This window comes from Zychaea mexicana (genome assembly GCF_025766255.1).
Source record: "Zychaea mexicana strain RSA 1403 chromosome Unknown BDB00scaffold_27, whole genome shotgun sequence".
Taxonomy (NCBI): domain Eukaryota; kingdom Fungi; phylum Mucoromycota; class Mucoromycetes; order Mucorales; family Lichtheimiaceae; genus Zychaea; species Zychaea mexicana.
The window spans coordinates 331,995-352,476 of record NW_026516690.1 but is presented as its reverse complement, the minus strand read 5'-3'; the positions used below and the strand labels follow the sequence as shown (position 1 = coordinate 352,476).

General features: G+C 42.3%; 6 protein-coding genes across 6 annotated transcripts; 3 read left to right on the top strand and 3 right to left on the bottom strand.

The window, feature by feature from the left end:
• Nucleotides 1-1,578: 1,578 nt before the first annotated feature.
• BDB00DRAFT_308142 (uncharacterized protein) lies at nucleotides 1,579-3,886 on the top strand. Its single transcript, XM_053116871.1, has 6 exons — nucleotides 1,579-1,797; nucleotides 1,914-2,466; nucleotides 2,565-2,825; nucleotides 2,962-3,042; nucleotides 3,136-3,244; nucleotides 3,326-3,886. Exons 1-6 carry the CDS (start codon nucleotides 1,679-1,681, stop codon nucleotides 3,676-3,678), a joined length of 1,476 nt encoding a protein of 491 aa, XP_052980812.1. The 5' UTR covers nucleotides 1,579-1,678; the 3' UTR covers nucleotides 3,679-3,886.
• BDB00DRAFT_308137 (uncharacterized protein) lies at nucleotides 3,846-5,449 on the bottom strand. Its single transcript, XM_053116870.1, has 6 exons — nucleotides 5,130-5,449; nucleotides 4,788-5,066; nucleotides 4,495-4,641; nucleotides 4,383-4,406; nucleotides 4,203-4,297; nucleotides 3,846-4,138 (listed from the first exon to the last, which is right to left on the bottom strand). The coding sequence occupies exons 1-6, from the start codon at nucleotides 5,239-5,241 to the stop codon at nucleotides 4,013-4,015; spliced, it is 783 nt and encodes a 260-aa protein (XP_052980811.1). The 5' UTR covers nucleotides 5,242-5,449; the 3' UTR covers nucleotides 3,846-4,012.
• A 209-nt stretch (nucleotides 5,450-5,658) lies between these two features.
• On the bottom strand, nucleotides 5,659-7,640 carry BDB00DRAFT_938307 (transferase; the record flags this gene model as incomplete). Its single annotated transcript, XM_053129277.1, has 3 exons — nucleotides 7,453-7,640; nucleotides 6,718-7,379; nucleotides 5,659-6,669 (listed from the first exon to the last, which is right to left on the bottom strand). Exons 2-3 carry the CDS (start codon nucleotides 7,213-7,215, stop codon nucleotides 5,659-5,661), a joined length of 1,509 nt encoding a protein of 502 aa, XP_052980810.1. The 5' UTR covers nucleotides 7,216-7,379; nucleotides 7,453-7,640.
• Nucleotides 7,641-7,697: 57 nt separating this feature from the next.
• BDB00DRAFT_903046 (Yippee/Mis18) lies at nucleotides 7,698-8,140 on the bottom strand (the record flags this gene model as incomplete). Its single annotated transcript, XM_053128561.1, has 2 exons — nucleotides 7,698-7,949; nucleotides 8,027-8,140. The coding sequence occupies 2 exons, from the start codon at nucleotides 8,138-8,140 to the stop codon at nucleotides 7,719-7,721; spliced, it is 345 nt and encodes a 114-aa protein (XP_052980809.1). The 3' UTR covers nucleotides 7,698-7,718.
• Nucleotides 8,141-9,582: 1,442 nt separating this feature from the next.
• BDB00DRAFT_818469 (uncharacterized protein) lies at nucleotides 9,583-11,745 on the top strand (the record flags this gene model as incomplete). Its single annotated transcript, XM_053123156.1, has 6 exons — nucleotides 9,583-9,858; nucleotides 9,931-9,998; nucleotides 10,078-10,222; nucleotides 10,305-10,972; nucleotides 11,078-11,278; nucleotides 11,431-11,745. Coding segments are annotated over exons 1-6 (1,517 nt in total), but the record flags the coding sequence as incomplete, so codon positions are not given.
• A 1,664-nt stretch (nucleotides 11,746-13,409) lies between these two features.
• BDB00DRAFT_818466 (uncharacterized protein) lies at nucleotides 13,410-14,258 on the top strand (the record flags this gene model as incomplete). The annotated part of the gene is made up of 2 exons (XM_053123155.1): nucleotides 13,410-14,116; nucleotides 14,199-14,258. Exons 1-2 carry the CDS (start codon nucleotides 13,415-13,417, stop codon nucleotides 14,253-14,255), a joined length of 759 nt encoding a protein of 252 aa, XP_052980807.1. The 5' UTR covers nucleotides 13,410-13,414.
• Between the last annotated feature and the right edge of the window lie 6,224 nt (nucleotides 14,259-20,482).

Sequence of the window (20,482 nt, the reverse complement as noted above, 5' to 3'; positions counted from 1 at the left end):
TTCTAGTTTCCCTTATACAACAGCGCATCATGTAAATTCTTAAGAGTCAAGTAGGTAAAGCCAATCCTAAATACAGCCAATTATATTAACACATGTAGTATGTAACAGCATACAGCAGTAATAGTTGATGACACCCTCGGTGCAATGGAATGATAATTTAGCTGTAATCATTTTTGTTTTTAAGAAGAATCGTGCATTTGAAAATCAAGGAAGGGAGTGGATGCAAAGATATCGATGGGATGCTGCTGCATATTTGTTTATACTATCTACATATTTCGCTTGTTATTGGACATGGAGTGTTTCTATTTTTATACTATTAATAGTGGATGTGGAATGATAGTCCTCCTTGATCTATCTTTAAGCTTAATGACAGGTTGATGTTATTCTTTTTGCTCAAGAGTATTGCAACGTGCATTAGCAGAATCGAGATTTTGCTAGAACATTTAAAGGAAAAAAATAGAAGGGAGGGGGGAGGAATAAGTGGGTGATACTTATACAGAGAAGAAAGTAATACATATCATATCATCATTTTGCATTATCGCACCAAAAATGTTTAAATGCCGTAGCTTTACGCCAGCCGTACCTTATCTATAATGCTTGCGAGGAGACTAGATTGTAGTAGCTGCTAGATCGAAGAGGGGTGGGGGGAGGGGAATATATGCTGCTGCTGCTGCTGCTGCTATCTTCTTCTTTTTCTTCGATCTTTGTTCTCTTTTCCTGCCCCCCTTCCTGGCGTCATCCTTTTCGAGGTGCAGTATGTACATTATTATTGATAAAAGAGATAGCATAGTGGATTGAGGAAAAAAGGGTGCTTGATTCATAATATGGATGATCGAAAAAGACGCCTTTCTCTTAAGCTCCTGTATAGGAAAAAAGGGTCACTAGCTCACAGCAGCACACGATCATCGTAGTAGTAGCTCACAGCATGCTGTCTTGCTACAGCAGCATGTCATATGTGTTTGTACTTTTGGCGATCATTGTTGACTTGTTCCCAGCCTACTATATACTTGTCAAGTTATATAAGATAGCAACAAGAGATTGTAAGATTCGGCAGAAGGAAAATAATCGGATGGTTATCATATTGAACCGAGAAAGAGATCGAAAGGAAAAGACGCGCATTTTGGTTACTTTCCCCCCCCCACACCAAACTTCCACATACATACTTATCACGACAACATATACACATTAGAGTTGCACATACTGAGTTTTTTGTTGGCTGAGCAATATCTGCACTGCACTGTTGGGGAGTAGGGAGAGGGGGGGTCGCTACAGCGTATGATTACTAGAGCGCTGTTCCATTTCTGGAGCAAGCGATAGAGACCTCAAACGCTCAAAACCGAATAGTTGGAACGCCGAAAAGGGCCAGCAAAAAAAAAGAAGAGGCAAGTGCCCAGCTAAAGAAGCATGTCTAGCAATCCTTGTAAACATACATGTCTGCTATATGTGTGTGCTGCTGTTGAAGAAATAAAACCAAGGCAGATGGCTAAGTAGTGGCGAGAAAAAATGCCTATTATATACTCACTCAATGACTGCTAAAAATCTCTGTCCTCTTTACACAATGCATCCGGTTGGGAGTTTCTGAAGCGCCGCTCTTTTTTCTCCCCTTCGTTCCTGTTCTTTTGCTTTTTTTTCTTTACATTTTCAATTCGTATATTATTATCTGATACTTTGTATTTGCATGGATATATCCCAACTCTGCAGTGACCTTGGTGAAGAAGTAGAAGGTTTCCCGTCTCCTCAGTCTACACACAATGCTTACAACAACAACAACAACAGCAACAACAGTTTTCGAAAAGTGTAAATGGAGTGATTTCTATTTTTGTTATCACTGTAGTTTTCCCCACTTTTTATGAGCTTAGACATGCTTGCTGTTTTAAAAAGTTGACTGATTATCTATTGTAAATACATTGTAGAACCTCCATTGCGTCCATCACTGAATCCATTTCTGCTGTTCCGCCATCCATACCCGATCAATACGACAGTTTGCCATCAGATGTACAATTACCGAAACTTAGATACCCACAAAGCAACAACAGCAACAGTAACAACAATAGTACGTCTTGCAATAGTAGTAACAATATCTACGAACCACACACCACTCTTGTAAATAGCTTATCGATCCATGACAATACAAAACGACCTTCAAATTCCATACCATCTGTCTCCGATAGCCACAGCAGTAGCAACATCCACAGTGCGCTTAGCAGTAATAGCAGCAGCAACAGTAATCTTTCAAACAATAATCATATAAATAGCAACCACAACAACAGCCATCATCACAACACTATCCAGAACAGCAGCAGTAATAGTTGCAGTAGCATAAGTACGATCCATAATGATACGGATGACAACACTATCAAAATGACGACGCCACAACAACTCCAGCAACAGCGACACCGACGATCCTCAGCACACCATCACCGTTCTCCTCTTTCTCCATCTTCTTCAAATGTCAATGTCGCAGATGTACGTCATAGACTTTCAGGGAACCGAATAACGGGGTTGGTTTTTTTTTTTTGACTAACTTGTGTGTGTATGTGCGAATGATTTATGTTCTATGATAGATCATACATCAATGCTCAGCACTTTGCGATCATCTGGAACGTTGCAAAGAGCAATCTCAAAGAGAAATGGTTCGACAGGATCTGCTGTACAGGGCAGCACAGACAGCAAAGGACATGCTAGCATCCCTAGGGATGCTGCAGGAACAACAACAACAAGTACTAAAGAAGAACCAACATCGTCTGCTACAGGAGAATTACGATAATAATGGAAGCGCGCTGATAACTACTGCTACCGAGGTAAGAAGCTTTTTCTTCTTTTCGGTAAATCGATCGATCTGAGTTCTTTTTTTATATATTCGTAAACCCAAAACCAGTTAATCTCCTATAACCTTAAATCATGTGTATACTGATTATTAACCATTCCCATCTACGTATGACGGCAACAACCCACGTTTAGTCTGACTTGTCGGAGAGCAGCATTACATTTCGCCGATCGCGACCCGATTCAGACGTGCGTCCGAGAATCAAAAGACGTGCAGTAAGTTTCTCTGTGTCTCTCTACAGTGGGGACAGCGCGTAATCATGGATGTCAAAATCTAGATAGTCTGACCGTGATGCCATGGAATTATAGAAGCGGAGTACTGCTGGACAGCGCTGTCATTCATGTAATACTACCGAAACGCCCGAATGGCGAAGGGGTCCTGATGGAGCTCGGACGTTATGTAATGCCTGCGGTCTACGTAAGCTTAGAATATTGCTAGAAGAAGGTGTGTTGTACTAGTTTCTCATGCCAATATATACCTTTCTTTTTAATTGCATAGATTACTCTAAATTATTACGCAAAGGATCGCTCACGGTTCAATCGCGAGGATTCTTGATCGAGAACGACGGCGATCGAAGCATAAACACCAATGTAATAATGGGCAGCAGCAATAGAAACAACAATCACCAACAACAACAACAACAACAACGACAGGCACGTATCATACAGTATCCGATCATTCAAGTACAAGCTAAACCAGATAACGACCCCATGTCTTCTTCCAATCGGGTCAAATTTGTCAACAGCGAGATCAGCTATCCACGCGATGACACTTGGCGAATAAATGCAGCCAAGACGGCTGAAGCGGCGCCCTATGTAACGGGTCGAATAGTTGAAATGGAGGACGAATAACAAATTCGTTTTTTAACAGCCCCTCATTTGTTTTTTTTTAATCGAGTGATGACGAAAGGTCGGATATGCTGCGTTAAAGGATCCAGGGTGTGTGTGTGGTGGGGTAAGAAACGGGGGATTATGGCTATTGGAGATTACGATTCAGGGGTAAAAGAGAAAAGAAGGGGAGGCAGAAAGCATGACCTGATAAGAAAGGCGGGGAGTTACTTCAACGTCGTACATTATCGCGATTTGAGATTCCGAGTACTTTTAATGGAAGATTCTCGATTACCCAACTGGGTCGTTCCTCACCCCCCCCTTCCCGAATAACCCTTTTTATATAGAAGCCAGACTATTAAAACAAGGTGATCACAGCAACACATCCGATCAACCCTAACGACGCCAGCATTCTCCATATCGAATAGCGCCGTTTTTTGATGCCCGTCAAGCCAAAATGGTCCATGATGCATGCCGAGATCACCTTTTTTATATTATTTAATATCAGTTACGTATAGCTTTTTTATGATAACTATGGTTTTGTTCACCTGTGAGCAGACAAAGATACTGAGCACGGTTCCAGCTCCATGAACGGGCACAAGAAAGATATTTACAAGGATGTAGTAAGTTCCTAACACACCGCCTAGACCATCACTGGTATTATTAGTTAGGGTTGTTTTTATCTTTCCACGTTTGGGTCCCGTCGTCGTCGTCTTTTTGAAACGTACCCATCCATGCGTACCATGGCGCGTCTATATAGCAACAAGTTGTTTGAAGGAGTACACAAAAGTGAGAGATTGTCCTCAACTTTTCACAACACCCATTGAGATTCTGGCTAACCTTTGATAGTACTAGAGCGTGGAGGACGTGTACGAAGGATTAAAAGGTCTAGTGCAAAGAGTAGCAAACATGCAAGCGATCCCGTTGTAAAGTTGGTCACTGATGAAAAGGCGCGTCCAGCAGTAGCTCTCATTGCAGCATTCATTCCTAATTTGATAACGTGTGAATCAAAAAAATAAAGACCGGATTATACTTTTCCCATATCATTACACACAAATCAAAAGGTACGCTCAATGGGTGGTAGTGAATGGTGATCTTGGATTCCACCCAAAAGAAAGTTATATATAACTCACCTGATTGAAATGAAACTGCTGAACCCGCAGCCACTAATAACAGTATTGGAAAAAGTGGATGGGCGAATATCCGATCTACCGTGCTGTTATTATTAGCGGCAGTCTTTGGTTTGGTGTCGTTGTCGTCGTCGGTGGTAATGATGCTGTTGTTGCTTTTTGTTTCTACTTTTGTCGCTTCTCGAATTGATAATGCTTCGACGTCGATATCTTCAATGTGCTGGTCTGGGTAGATCGCCTGCGTGCTTGGCTGCCGATGTGTGTTTGCTATCGATGCTGCTACTGTTGTTGTGTCGTTGTGGTTATTATGGATGGTTTGTTCATCAACAGCACTGTTGTTGTTACATTCATTGCTCCTCATCTCTTGTTGTTCTTCTGCAACATTCATATTGCTGCTATTACTGCACCGGACTGTCGATGTAATTGACGATGAGCTTGAAGTCATTTTCAAGTGCATATACTGCCTTTTTAAATGTATTTACAAGGATAATAAATTGGAGAAAAAGGAAGAAAAGGATAAAACGCACACTCAAGAGTACCCAAAAAAAACTTTCTACTAGGCTACATCTTGTGTGACGACGGACTATTTCTCCACACTTGGATCAACCAAAACTTACCGAAAAAGGCTCTCTTACCAAATATTACAACTTTATTAATAAATATAGCATAATAAACTGGCTAATACACTGTTTGACAAAGTAGCTTTTTATAAGTAGTTCAACGCGTTACAAACTTGTCGAAAGTAAAAGTACAGTATATCTTTGGTAATTGAAAGAGGAGCATCTGTGAAATAATCAGTTATTCCTTGATGTATTCCTACACGATCAAAAACATGAGTAAGCACCGTTTATTTACAAGATATGAAGCAACTGTTCTATTGTAGTTCTGCATATTTGTTCAGTAAAGGATCCGCCTTCAACGCAGCGCCGCCCTCCACCTCCACTGTTATTAACACATTGAAAATTCCTGATGCCTTATCGTGTGTCATTAACGAATATCCAGGTGGAAAAACAGCGCCAGCGCCAGGTGTCGCCTTGAAAGGCTTTCCCCATCCCATATCAAACGAAGCGCCTTGCAGATCAAATCGGCACCAATTGGACAAAATGACGTCTGCAGTCCAAGTGATACGTTTGCGAGGGTTCGTGTTCTCAAATAACGCGACCCTGTTAGCAATGGCATCGGGTGAAAGTTGCACCTTGAGCTCGTTTCGAATGGCAAGAGCAACACGGGATCCAGCCTTGGGTGTCGCGGTAAGCAGATCGGCGCGAGCGAGGGTTGCACTCCACAGATGGTTAAAGTTTCCGAAATAGTGTCCACCCGCCATGTTTCCGTGTGGTGCACGGTCACGACCATCGGCTGCCATGGCAACGCTCTCGGATTGCGTCTCTTCACTGCTTCGTCCTTCCAACCTCTGCACATCTGCACGTGCGCGCGCACGTGTGATGGCACCCGAGATAAGCGAGGCGAGCGCGTCACCTGAAGAAATCCATGCGTCCTTGCAGGCAGGAGAGAAATCCTTCTTTAGCTGTTCCATTTCACTTTGGCTGATCTTCCACCTTGTCGCTTCCGAAGGTTGCGTCAGGTACGCGTATGCTCTGGTTGCCGGTGTAGGGAGGACGGTAAAGGGTGGAGGAGCGACTGGTTCGTGATCCAGACGTGTAAAGAATCGACCGGGTGTGTGGGTCCAGTCATCTGGAATCCTTGTAAAGTCCACAGGTTCGCCTCGAGCAAGCTGTGCCCATACTTCAAGAAAATTGAGAAAGCCGCGTAAATCAGCAACAAGATGGTGCAACGACGAAGCAATAACAACGGTGCCACATGAAAACTTGTTATAATGATTTAATCGTTGTGAAGCGTGAGTTTTTGCGTTTTTTCTTTGACACACCTAATGGCACACACACACCAAGTATCCAAGTTTGTCATTTTAATGTACCTGTGTCACTTTTACCGCCAAGGTTGTAGACCCTGGAGGCAACACCAAACCAGCTCGAGGAGAAAGATCCTCGGAATCGGTGGTGAAGGGTGCGTCTTTAGTCTCGACAGTAAACGGCGTACCTGGACGATGGGCATCGTCCATGGCGATATATACGTTTTTCTCTCTGTCCTTTTTCAAGGTTCCATTCACGGGTGGGTATAGCTCGAGTGCTTCGGCAAGACTTGACTTTAGGTTTCCAACAACGTCGGCAAAGGAGTTCGTTGTTGGTGGTTGAAAGAAGCGATGATTCAGAATTTGAATGGGGGCGCCAAAAAGATCCAATCCATGCAAAGGGATGGCTGTTGTTGGAAAGGGGCGATTGTGCTTGTTTGTAGGGTGTATAATAGTAGTTTCAGAAGGCATTGTTTTTAAGTTGTATGGGTGGTGGTAGTTTGAGATAGAGACAACACTATCTTCGTTTTGATTCTTGTGTCCCATGAGAATTATATAAGGCATTGGACAAAACCCTCGGAACCGGGCAATGCAAACACCCGTTCCTCCGCCTTCCGACTTTTCTGCACAGTATGTCCGCACCGTGGCGCAGTACAGACAAAGAGGTGCTGCCTGCGACAGATGCCAGCGATCATCGCACGGACAATTCTTTTGTAGTGAGAAGCGTGGTAATGAAACCTGTATCAGTCACGAGGCATTATCTAAATGAAGCGTGCAATACCTATCATCTAAAATATATAGACGTTCCTTATATGGATATCGTTGAGAAATGGTAAAAGAGTGACATTGACATGAACAGGTACAAGGAATATGACACAAGGTTATCATGACCGGTCCATAATACAATCGATCGGCACGGCTAGATCACCAACATCATGCCGGACTGTAGCTTTTCTTATGATATTAGTGTTTTATATTCCGGGAATAGCAAGAAACATAATAGTAATATAATTATCAGAATTCTAATAACAAAAGTTGGGAAAGACGTGTGGTAGGGTAATACCGCATCAACTATCCCATATCACTTCTTTGGCAATCTTTGCCTTCTCAACAATGTATTTGCTCTCTTTGTACTTTTGGCTTTCTTCCAATGCATGCAAATACTTCCAGCCGATCCTTGTTCCGCAGACGCTGCATGATATGTCAGCAACGGTATGCATTCCAGTCAATAACATTCGCTCCTCCTTTACGCCTATCGCTACATTAACAACGTGGCCAACAAGATATGCAGATCCGTGCTAATAAGACAATCACATCAAGAGGGAGGGGATATCAGCTTCTCCAAACGAAATTGTTGTTTCTTTCATTTATTTACCCTGCCTTGAAAAGCTCTCGAGACCACAGAACTGTGTGAGAGTAAATGAGAATGACAAGTGCTGCAACTGTATATACGATTGTCGGGAAGATAGATCTGGTGTCTTTTGCCCATTGCGAGAAAAGCAGCAAATCAACGATTTAAAGAATTGATACCGTTTGATGAGGGCGAAGTGTTACGTTGGGATGTTTGCCCATTTATACAAAAGAGAGAAGCGGCAGTGATAAGATGCATTGATGAATCTTTTTATATCTGACATCCGGACCAAGAAAAGGACAAAAACGGTCTTGTTCGAGCTTATAGTCACGGGGAAGGGGAGGATAAATTGCAGCAACATGCTTCGTTTATCGCAACGCATATGTACCATTACAACAATTGACAAATAAGAAAAAAATCGCTCCCATTAGACATATTTAAAAAACGAAAGGAGAGCGGTTGTTATCGTAATACAACTCTTTTCTAAACAGTCATCGTATTTTGATTCTATATGTACGCCAAAAGGATAAAATAGCTTATCTCTCAGACAAATACACACATACACAGGTGCCATTGGCTAGATAAGGTGGCATATGAATAGCAGGAACGTACATATTGGATAGAGTTGAACTTGCTCTTTATATATAACCTCTGCATCAAAATAGTTACTTTTTGGGTCTGTTATTGATAAAAAGTATATACTAAACGCCGTTCCAATTCACACATAAACCATGCAACTCGTATGCCATGCGAACGTAGAAAACGCAGCGCTTAGTCTATAACATGTAAAGTTTATAATTCATTCCTAGAACGAATTGTGACTACAAACTAGCAAATATTTAGTGGCGGCCAAGCGTTTAAATTGAGCGCGCGGTGGTTGAGGATTACGAAAGGCAAAACAAAACATTCTCGAACTTCATGTAAATAGTATGCGTTAATATAACAGGGAATGGAAAAAAAAGGGAACTTGAATAGGAATAAAGGACGGGGACATCTATTTCATATACTGTACTCTTTTGTTGTTGTTTTTATTTTCTTTATACAAAAGGTATTATGGGGAGAATGTTAAAGGGGGTTATGAGGGAGGATGTGTAAAGATCTTCCTGACAGATAGTGATGAGTGATCTGTGTGTAGAAGAGATAACAGTAATAGAGTTGAAATGAATGGAGAGAAACAATGCCCTCGTCATATCCCAAACAAGAATCCCTGTGATACGCTGGATATAGGTGACAGGAGAGATCGGTGATGCAAATGTCATGAAGAAAAGTGTCCAATAGGAACGCAAAGCATGATGAATCATGTCAAAAGAGAAGCGAGTGTACCATTCTCAAGGTCTGTCTACCAGACCGTCTATTTCACCCGACCAAACGATAAGCTCGAGGGTGTTGCAACGGTCCAAGAATACATCGTTGATAGAGGATGGTTTAGAGAATTGGGTATGGGAGGGAGAATGGCTTGGATGTAGGAAAAAGCCATTGTGTGCTGCGCCAGGATCCAAAAAGCGCGAAAAGAGGTGCAACCCCGCGCCACATAAATTGGAAGTTCATGAACAGCAGGGCCGCACAAAGCTTAAACTTCCAGTCATTGAGTAACGCATGTACTACTTCTTTCAGCTTCAGTACAATAAAGCTGCTGAGCACTTTTTTTCTTGTCTTCTTTCGTTTGCTACTTTCGTTTGCTTCTTATTCGACTCTTATGGACAAGAAAACAAAGGGTCCCAGCCCTGGGACAATCAAGAACGATATCAATTACTGTGGAGAAATCAAAGACACTCCTTCATCCAACAGCGAGAGTTCATCAGGGGACGGTTTTAGCGGTTCTGCTGAAAATAGAATTCCCAAGGATACTCGCCCACGTACGTTTGGCACCCAATTGCAAATGCAGCCGCTCTACTTGATTATTAATTACCATTGAGCACGGTTTACAGGCATACACTTCAGTTTCTGTGAGAAGCTTTCCCTTATTATAGTACTATGCTTTGCATTGTATAATTGTGTAAGGCAACAGCAATTCAAGTAATGGCCCGCCCTTACTCTTTACATATAGCTGACATGACAAAACTTAAACAATTAAGATCCCAAAATCCTTTCCTGATTACTACCCCGACATTTGTGGCAAATGGCCCTCCCATCTGACTTACCCAAGAGGCTTTCCAGAAGTAGAGTCGTTGAATCAACTGGATTACTCAATCAGACTTTTAGCCACAAATTACGGAGAAGGTATGGTGTAAATCGATCCGATGTCTTTCACTGTTATGCAGGCTTAGGATTAACACGTAGTACGTTACAATTGGTTTTGCAGAACTACTCGGTCCGTGTTATGCTCCTGTTTCATTTACAGATAACTGTGGCAACAGTATCCCCGACCATGACGTATTTTTCGGCATGTCATCGGTTACTGCTACACAAACAGCTGCGGCTACTACTACTACTACTCCATCAGGCAACAAACTGCAGCCAAGAATTACTTATGATACTACGGCGGATTTCTTGACAGCGAGTGCTTCCTTTTCTGCGCACTATTTTCGCAGGCTATCGATAACCGCTGATGATGATATTGACCTTACCGTCGACTTTCTGGACCACAAGCAAAATGCAGATCAAAAAGAACCAGTGACGGCACCACAACAATCAGGGGCGGTGGGTCTTTACCTGCGGGAGCAACAGCAAGAAATCAAGTATAATAATGGCGACGATGACTACCCAGTTGATATCTTCCAAATGAACTGCTTACATGGACGGCTCAATGTTCACATCAAGCATGGTCCTGTTTGGCTAGATGTTGAAAAGAACTATTACAACGTCAACAGTGCATCCAAGGCGTACCATCTGCAAGTTCTGCTACCAGAGGACTCCCATCTCATATTGGAACATATCTCAATATTTTTGAAAGAAGGTCGTGTTCATGCTAATTCACTTGGCTTTAACAAGCTTTTTGCCTTGATCGGACGTGGAAGCGTGAAGCTCTCGGTAAGTGTGAAGATTCGTAATAATAAACCAGTACAGTACAATTTCGCGTATGATAGTCGTTCTTGAAACCTCTTTTTTAATCTATAACATGTTTTTTTTAAAAAGGGTATCAAAGTCAACGAATTGAATGCTGCTGTTCTCGATGGGCAAATATATATGCCTGGTGTAAAATTCACAAAGAACCTTGCTGCTGGTGTCTTACGAGGAAGTTCCACAGTTGTCGGGGATATAGATCGGAATAACAGCCAGCAGCCTTATAATCTCATCAACATAGTAGTAGACGGTGATGCGCAAACTCAAGTGATGGTACGTAAATACATTTTTAATGGTCCCCTGATACAGATGTATTTAGTACGCCATCACCTTGATACTATTGCTTAACTCTTCGATCCTTCACCTCTTCTCCATCTTGGTTTGATATAATATATTAACCCGCATCATTCGCAACATATTGACAGACACCTGTAAGCAAGTACGAAGGTTTAGCCGCAAATTTCTATCTCAATAAAGGTCCCGGGTGCGAAAGAACCATCAATGTGCCTGGTTATGTTTACGTCCGCCACGAGAACGACCATCTTATTACGCACGTAGACCGAGGCAGCAGGAATTATCTTACAAAAGGATATTTCATTTCCAAAAATAGCGGCTCACATGTTCTAGCGTATAGCGGTAGAGATCTTCGCTGGAAATGTCAAACTAGATTACAATATAGATTCTACGACAATACTACTGATTAAAATATGACGAGCAAACCTGTTTATTTTGTACGTGAGAACTTACTGATGATTTGATTTGTCTTTTTTCTACTATGTCAATTGTAAGGTTAGAGAAGTCGTGGTATTGATTTTACGATAGTTTATGGCGTAGCCTTGGTGGGAATAAATAATTACCCTAGTGGACACGCATGTTGCATAGCAGTTGGAAGATTTTACACAGTCATTGTATTTCATGTCTCAATCCGCTTCTGTGCTTGAGAAAAAAAGTTAATACCTCTCGCCTAAAAGGAACGAGAGTCAGTGCCTTCCAAAAAAGGTCGCCCGAAAGTCACAAAGAAATGTAAGAACCACAGTTGTTCTTGCTAAAGTTGAGTTAAGCCATCTGCCTCTTTCTGTTTTATTTCCATTTTATACCGGCAATGAATGATACAAAACATTTCCACATTGAAGAAGCAAGTGGCCTTGAACGCAGTAATAGCAAATTTATGGCAACTCTGCCTACTGAGATCATTACCGAAATTTTTGCGCTGCTCTCCATAAAGGATCGGCTAACCTGCCTTGTCATTTGCAAGCACTGGTATGATTATATAGTCGAAGCACATCTTCTGTGGGAGAAGCTTGCGTTAACCAGCTATACAACGATGAATGCGTTTTGTCGGAGCAAAATGGCCGTCAAACTTGCTGCAGACTTTACTCGAACGCTTCACGTAGATTTTTTTGAAAGATATGGTGCTGCACCTCCTGCTACCACCTGCAATTTTATTGAATATCAGCATCATCAAGAGCAGCAGCAGTCAATGCCAAAAGATTTTACTTTGAATTTCTTTGGTGGTATAAGGTGGCGATGGCTCGAATCACTAGGTATGAAAAGATGATTACAGGTGGGAATATCTTTCATTGTTCACGAATTAATTTACTTTAAGCTCTGCACTGGCCATGCACAATAACACATGACTTGTTGTGCAACCTGATACAATCCTGCAGAGACACTATTCGCACCTTATGTCTCGATATGGACGATTGTGGAGGACTATCCATTGACGCACTGTCATATATATTGAGCGAATGTACCCAGCTTTCGCGACTTCAACTGAAGGATACCACCGCCGTAACAAGGTCGAATGGGTCATCATCGAGATCAGCAATAACAGTGTTGTCGCGTTTACGCCTCAAGAATAACAAACCATTGAAACTTGTTGAACTCGGCCTTGTCACCAATCGCATCACAGCGATTGATTTGATGCGCCTTCTCGAACATTGCCCTAATCTCAGGTCGTTATCGTTGGATCAGAGCCATATGATGTATGACGACGCGGAAAGCAGAGTCTCTCTTCTGGATCACCTACTGCGTCTGAGCAGCAGCAATGACGTGCAATTGAATACAATCGACATGTCAGCAATATATAAAAGAGAATTTTTTACTGCAAAAGCACCAAACCCAATCACGTCAGGATTATCAGCAGCAACATTTTTACAGCACCTTTCTTACCATATACCCTATATTACTCCCACTGCGCCCTCACAACAGCAACAGCAACAACAACAAGTCTTATGTCTCAATGAAATCGATCGAGTTGCTACGCTTTTTCGGATGGGATGCAAAACACTGGTGTCGCTCGATATACCTTATGAAGCAGTTGTCACATCATTCAACGCCTGCCCACATCGATTCCCGTTTAACGGCTTGCCATCTTTGAAAACTCTAAAGTTGACCTTTGTAACAACAATGGTCCAGGGGTCACTGACAACCATCGGTTCTTCTACTGATACCACCATCAAGTCGGGCGAGTTTATGTGTATTATCGTACGGTCCTGTCCATTACTGGAATCCGTGTCGTTACCCGCAACGCCACATACTATGGATGATACTGTATTCACTGAGCTAGGAAATCGCCGATATCTACGTTCGCTTTGTATCCAAGACGACGGCTGTCTGGTAACGCCCCGTGGGTTTTCCGAGCTGTTTAAAAGCACTACATCTCTTGAGCATTTCGCCATCATCACGACGAAGAATGCTTTAACACCTGGAATGATTACGGACGATCATTTAACGGCTATATCAACCTATCAGAAACTTAAGCGGCTGAATATTACCAATGCCAAGCAGCTTACTAGAAAAGGATTGAACATGCTAGTCACTGGAATGCGAAACTCCAACTTGGAGCACTTGCGATTACATAACATCCGTTGCATAACAAGTACATGGATAGAAGATTTAGCAAGTATACGGAAGCTTGCCGTGCTTGACCTAAACATACCGCCTGGGTCGCCCCATCTAGACCGCACATCAGCCGTCCATTCGCTCTTTGACAAGCGGGTTGATAGAGCACACACGCTTTGCGTGAAAATTGCTATGGCAGCAGGTGGAATTTGGCCAGTCTCGGATTCAGTTATGTTTTTCAGCGACAGTTATAAATCATCCATGGCTGTAAGGGTTTTTTAATTCTATAAAGCATCAAGGTGGCGGTAGCACATCATATACTAAAAGCAAATTCACACAATCAACTTAGAACCAAATGCTTGCACTGATGAATTCTTTCCAACATCGCTACAACATGGCGCCCTAAAATTGGTTTCTTTTTATAGTGGCCGCTCGCTATAGTGTCACAAGCAATGAGACCTAAGTCCCATCACTATATCGAATTATCATTATATATCGAATTGTAGTTCTGTGAATGGGTTCTGGCAAATACTGATAAGAACTCTAAAAAAAATATACTATCCTTCTCTTTATTTTTCCTATGTCACCCCGCCTTATAACAGCTGATTAAATTGCATTCGGCTACAAGCGCATCATTGATGGAGCCCGTTCCTAATGATTATTACTCAAAAACGACGACATTCGACACCCATAAAGTAGCAAAAACTAGCAATTGTATATAACCATAAGCAATCTGGCAACCAATGGTTTATCAGGTACGTTTATAGGGGCTGATGTTATTGTGTATATAAAATTGAAGGCTTTTGTTTCTGGTACGGATAGGTGAATGCCAATGAATAAGAAGAGAATCAGAGAAGGCAGGATGGATCAAGGACGCACAGAGAAGCTACCACACAATAAAAGCAGGGAGAGAAGCAGCTATTTTATGAGCGAATTTAAAAACCACAATGGTGTTGGCATCCCATCATTCGTACGCTAACTTTTTATCGTATAAGATCCTTCCAACAGCAACAACACATCATCGAGCGGCGGAGAACCCATTTCCTTTACTGGAAAACACTCAAGGATCGTTGCCAACAACACCATCTAGAGGGAGCTCTCTCAACAAAGGATCGTATCATTAGAGAAATTGTGTGACAGTGTTGTATATGATGAAACTACTTACCCTGTCCCATCAAATTTAAAACGAACAAAGTATTCGACATTCGTTTTGACAAGTTCTCCTGTATGACAACACACTAACTTCTCCCCTCGAAAAAACACGCCTTATCGTCACCTTTGCACCCAGCCAGCTAAAACAGTTAGAATAAGGTGTCGGAGTAGCTAATGTCTGCATAATTTTGGAATGAGATTTCTGAGCTTTCGTCTTTGTGGTTTTGGAAGCTGCTTCCGTATCAGCAAAGCTCGATTCTCGCTTCTGCCATGCTTCTTGTTTTTTTGTGAGATTCGTTGAAAAAAGTGTCGTTTGGAGGAGTGAGTCAGCTGTATATGATGAGCTAGGCGATCCATGCCGTGCGCGTACGATTCTGTAAAGAAAGAGCGAGACCCATCGGCGTAACATACCAGCTCGTAATACGTATTTTTTTCTGTTTTGTGTAACCTAAAAGCCCTAATTAGGCGCCTCATATAAAACAAGTCCCATTTAAGATAGCGCTCCACCGCCAGTATGGGCAGTCGGGCGGTACCCGTAGTGACCTAGCCAGTTAAATTTACAGAATAAAGTGCGGTATAGAAAAACTGACCAATTGCTTGTAAAAAATAAAGTGCGGCATTGTTATTTACGCCAATAACAAAGGTGGAATAAAGTCTGTCCAATCAGGAATAAAGAATAACAGCCAGCGTTACACAAAAGCTTGAGTGCGTTCCGCAGTATATATATAGCTGCTGGGAACCCTAGTGCAGGGTGAATACTCGGGTTACTGCTGCTACAACCACTTTGACACGACACTGTCAAAAAGTACTTTTTTACGTTTGACATATCTACACACAGTGAAGTATGTTTCCACTGCTCGACTCTCACTTATTGAGGGACATTCTCTCAATTTTGCTCATTTATTTTTCATCAGTTTAACGATTTAATGACACCGATGGTGGGACGCGATGAGGAAACCTTGGCAACGCCTAAAGTATTTGAGCCGTACCTGACAAGTGTCCGCAACAAAATTGACAGAGAAAGAAGAAGCAAAGGAATGCCAGCTTGCTACGAAAACAAGACCTTTTGGGTTTTGCCACCAGCGCCCTTTTTCGCTATGTACAAGAAGAAATACTTTGAACCAACCGACTTATATTTGCCACGTGTGTTCGTTTGGCTTGTCCACCTTTTGGTAGAAGAGCTCAAGTGTCCCAAGTGCAAGCAAAAACTCACAGAGCTTGGATTTCCATCAAACCCACTTGCCAGACGCATCGCAGACGACGACGACTTTTTTTACATCCTATCCTATCGATATCAATGCAAAAACGACGGATGCGACGTCAACACAATTATGGGCACAGACGAGAACTTGATAGAAAAATCGCTACCCATACAACTTGCGCTCGAATACCCGGCCACACTTTCACATAAAAGTGGTGTATCCAAGGAGTTGATGACAAATATGCGGCTGTGCTTTGGTAACGGAATGGGGCCCGGTCCATTTGCAAAAGCATTGAGCACTAGACACCACCTGCGACACGACAAAATTGAATGGCAGTATGCGGAAGGAAGACCACAGCAGCAAGAACATTCTAACGAACAGCAAAATCCATCACCCACTAGACAGTCGGCAATCAATTCGTTTTATAAACCAGTGCACTCGGCATCAAGGCAGTTCAAGAATTTCCCATCATTCGATGATCGAGATGGATATGGTGGTTCGACACCTGGTCCTAAGTATCTCACAAAAATGTACAATGAATTTGTTGAAATGCATATAAACGACCACTACAACCACATGAGTTCTCTACCAGCCACCATAATCAACATTGACCACAGCCATAAGGTGAGTTTAATTTATTTGCTTTTGTGTATATATTCTGACAAGTGCTTTGTTTGTTTTTGATAATAGGTGACAAAGCATCTTTGCAAAATGGATTCGTGCAAAATTTTTGAAGGGTTGGTATCAATGACAAACGAATACGGAGAGATTCGGTATCAAGCTTTTGTGCCTACTACATCCATGGATCACATAGAACAAGGAATACAAGGTATACTATACTTTCTTTCTTACAATTTCCTCTGATTGCATTACAGTAACCGAAACTAATTTTTGCGATTAGCCATGCTACAAAGTCTTACTGCCCATGGTCATCGTCACCCAGAAATCCTTTTTACTGACAAAGTCGAGGCCGATAAACAGTTTTTTGAAACACAAATCGAATCTCTTCGTACTGAAGTTCATCCACGTATAGTCGCTGATCCATATTATCATCTGCCGCAGCTACAGCTACCACCAACAATTTCAGTAACAATTCACAGCTCACCTTTGCAAATCGAAGCTGCTTTGACACCACTACTCGAACAAAATGGCACTGAACAGCAACCGATCGTCGTTGGTCTTGACGCAGAGTGGACATTTCATGAAAATGATCCAACGTGGCATCCAGTATCAATAATACAAGTTGCATATGACGACCGAGTATCAATATTAAAGCTGGAGAAGTTATCATCATTGCCACATGCTATCTGGACGCTGCTTAATCGCAAAGATATCATCAAGGTTGGGCGTAACATCGCAAATGATATCACTCGGCTTTCACAATCTTTTCCTCAACAATTCAATAACCTTCAAGCATCCAATGTCGTGGACCTGTTGACAATATGCAACGAGTACAAATGCAAACCAATTACTGGAACAAGTCTGGCAGATATGTGCGCAACAATTCTACAACATCGTCTATCCAAGGATTTACAACAAGGCAATTGGGAAGGTCGACTTACTGACGAGCAAGTACACTATGCAGCTTTGGATGCCTGGAGTAGTCGGCAAATTTATCTCCAAGTGACATCGCCTAGAAACGACATCATAAATCGACGAGCTGGTGTACATGTAACAGTACTAAGCGACGATGGTACTGTGGAGGTGGCGCGCGGGAAAATCAGCGATGCTAGACAAAGTGGGTATGTACATATTCTCTCCCTTACTTACTCCTTGCTTGCACCAATTCATAGTAGGAATAACACAATAAGTCAAATCATATTACTAATATTAAGCTAACCCTGACTTTTTTCCAGAATCTTTAATAAGCGGACGATAACGGAAAATCGTGCACTGGTTGAAGTTACTACTGTCTTGGTCCCTGCGGCAAAGTTGCAATTATGTGATAGGCAGCCACTTTCGTCATTTGGTGCTGCTCCGTTTTGTATATTAGTGCGTTTGTTGTCACTCCGTCCTTGTTATCAACTTATTAAGCCTGTCGCCACCGTGCACAACGAGGAAACACTAAACATATCGCAGAGCGTGGATCATCCGGAATCGCAAGCTGGTCAAACTGATCATAGCAGCGACAATGACGTGCAAGCATGGGATATTAATGAAACCGACTCGGAAGACGACAGTGACGATGATATGCCGGTACCAACGCCAAACACTTTAGCTATCGACGAGAGCTCCAAGATTTATGGCAGTCACCTCCTCGATCCTATTTTACAAAAGTATCGACCACAACGCTTGGAACAAGATAACGCCATCCACACCAGAATCGTCCAAGATGCTTGGCATGCGCTCAAGAGAATCTCAATACCAAAGAAACATGGGTTACGCATAGAATTCCAACGTAAATTAACCGACGCAATTTTGTGGATGGATTCTGGAGATGTTGCAGCTGTCACCCGGGTTCTGCATGAAAAAGGAGAGAGATTTGAATTGGGTATATATCTATATGATTCTCTTTCATTGTGGGCGACAACAAGCTTAATTTGAAATATCAAAACCATGTTATTTTAGTTCGTTGGCGTCGCAAATCTTGGATTAACGAGCGAATACGCCGCGTTGTCCCACCACCATCAAAAATTGTACAAGATGTGTACGATTTATTCATGACGTTTGGACCTCTGAAATGCGCCTCAAGTGGTCGACCCTTATTTGACAAACAGGCCTGGAAAGACGCACGAAATTTGCTACAGCTTATTGGCAAAGGATATTTGAGCGATCCACCTGGGACATCATTGTACTTGTTTCGACGACGGGATGAAAATGGTTTGGCAGTATATCAATGTCTAAGGGGAACAAACTCTCTTGAGGGCGGTGTGCACCAGAATTTAAAGAGGCATTTTGGAGCTTTCAATGCGAGTCCGAGATTTGCGGTTAATTTGCTTGTCGAATATCGAACACAACATAATTTACATGTAAGTGTATCTCATAGCCTGAAAAAAGTGACCAATTTACTGAACAACTCGAACATTTTCTTATGTGGCAGGTTGGTACGCTGAATCGCACAGGCAAACAATACAAGGGACATTACGATATATGGATGAATAACAAAATCCAGCTTGCATACTTGCGACGCGAATTGCAGCTACCAAAACATTGGCTTGATTGGCAGAACACGGATCTGTTGGCCTCGACTGAAGAAAAGTTTGACATTTGCAAGACGAGCGACGAAAGCTTGGATACATATGGCATGCAGCGTTACAGACCATCAATTGAACAGGCCAACAAACGAGATAATGCAGCTGTGAGAGCAGCATATTTAGCATCTCGTCAAGGCACCCGGTATCCAATACTACCTGTACATACAAAAGAAGAGGTAGCTTTGTTCAACCGACAGATATCTCAATTCTACAACAGTCAGCAACCGAACTCAACGAGGTGGACCGTTTTTGCCAAGTCATGGAACTCGACACATACTGACGGGCGCAATATTTTTTATAAGTACCCACAGTATCTGCGCACACATTTCAACAAATGGAGTCAGAACGCGGTGATAAGGAATAGCTTGGAAGGTACAGCTCGCCCACGATCCCAAATACGTGATAACTCTGACCGTACTGCTGAAGTCTTGGAGCCTCGATCGAATCCGCCAGCACCGACACTGCCATCCTCAATACAACGTAGTACATCCAGACGACTGCAATCTAGATCTTCTGTCTACCAACCGCTTGCTCCACGGCCAATGCAACAGCAACAACAAGTTTACAGCCAATCTGATTTGTATTCCTTTGCACGTCCACCCATGTCAGCATTACCGCCACCGCCTACTACATTTACACTACAACCGCAACTGCCTCCGCCGCAATTATATCCATCATTCCAAGTGCAGCAGCATATGCACTATAGTCCTACACCTCAGCAACAAGCAATCCAGCCGCAACACCAACAGCATTATATACGGCAAATGCAACCTAGAGCTCCATCATCATCACCATCAAGCATAAGCCGTGCTGATTTCCTCAAAAGCCTACCACCAAAGAAACAGCAAAAATATTCCCGGACTTGTCAAAATGAAGGCTGCACTGATCCACAAAATTGCCCTGGCAGTCAAAACAGATCTCACCCATCATGTAGTGCAAATAATGATAATACACGAAAAAGAAAGAAATTGAACTAGTTACTCAACCACAACTTTATTTTTCCCCATATATTTGTAATAGTTTTCAATACTTTTCTCGCGTAAACAAACATATCATAAATATACACTTTGCACTTGCTTCTACCT

Coding starts and splice junctions, on each gene's coding strand:
- BDB00DRAFT_308137 (XM_053116870.1), bottom strand. CDS start 5,241: ATGCACTTGAAAATGACTTCAAGCTCATCGTCAATTACATCGACAGTC. Junction 4,407..4,494: donor ACGCTCTAGTACTATCAAAG/GTTAGCCAGAAT, acceptor GTTGCTATATAG/ACGCGCCATGGTACGCATGG. Junction 4,298..4,382: donor GCCATGGTACGCATGGATGG/GTACGTTTCAAA, acceptor GTGATGGTCTAG/GCGGTGTGTTAGGAACTTAC.
- BDB00DRAFT_308142 (XM_053116871.1), top strand. CDS start 1,679: ATGGATATATCCCAACTCTGCAGTGACCTTGGTGAAGAAGTAGAAGGT. Junction 2,467..2,564: donor CAAATGTCAATGTCGCAGAT/GTACGTCATAGA, acceptor GTTCTATGATAG/ATCATACATCAATGCTCAGC. Junction 3,043..3,135: donor CGAGAATCAAAAGACGTGCA/GTAAGTTTCTCT, acceptor ATGGAATTATAG/AAGCGGAGTACTGCTGGACA.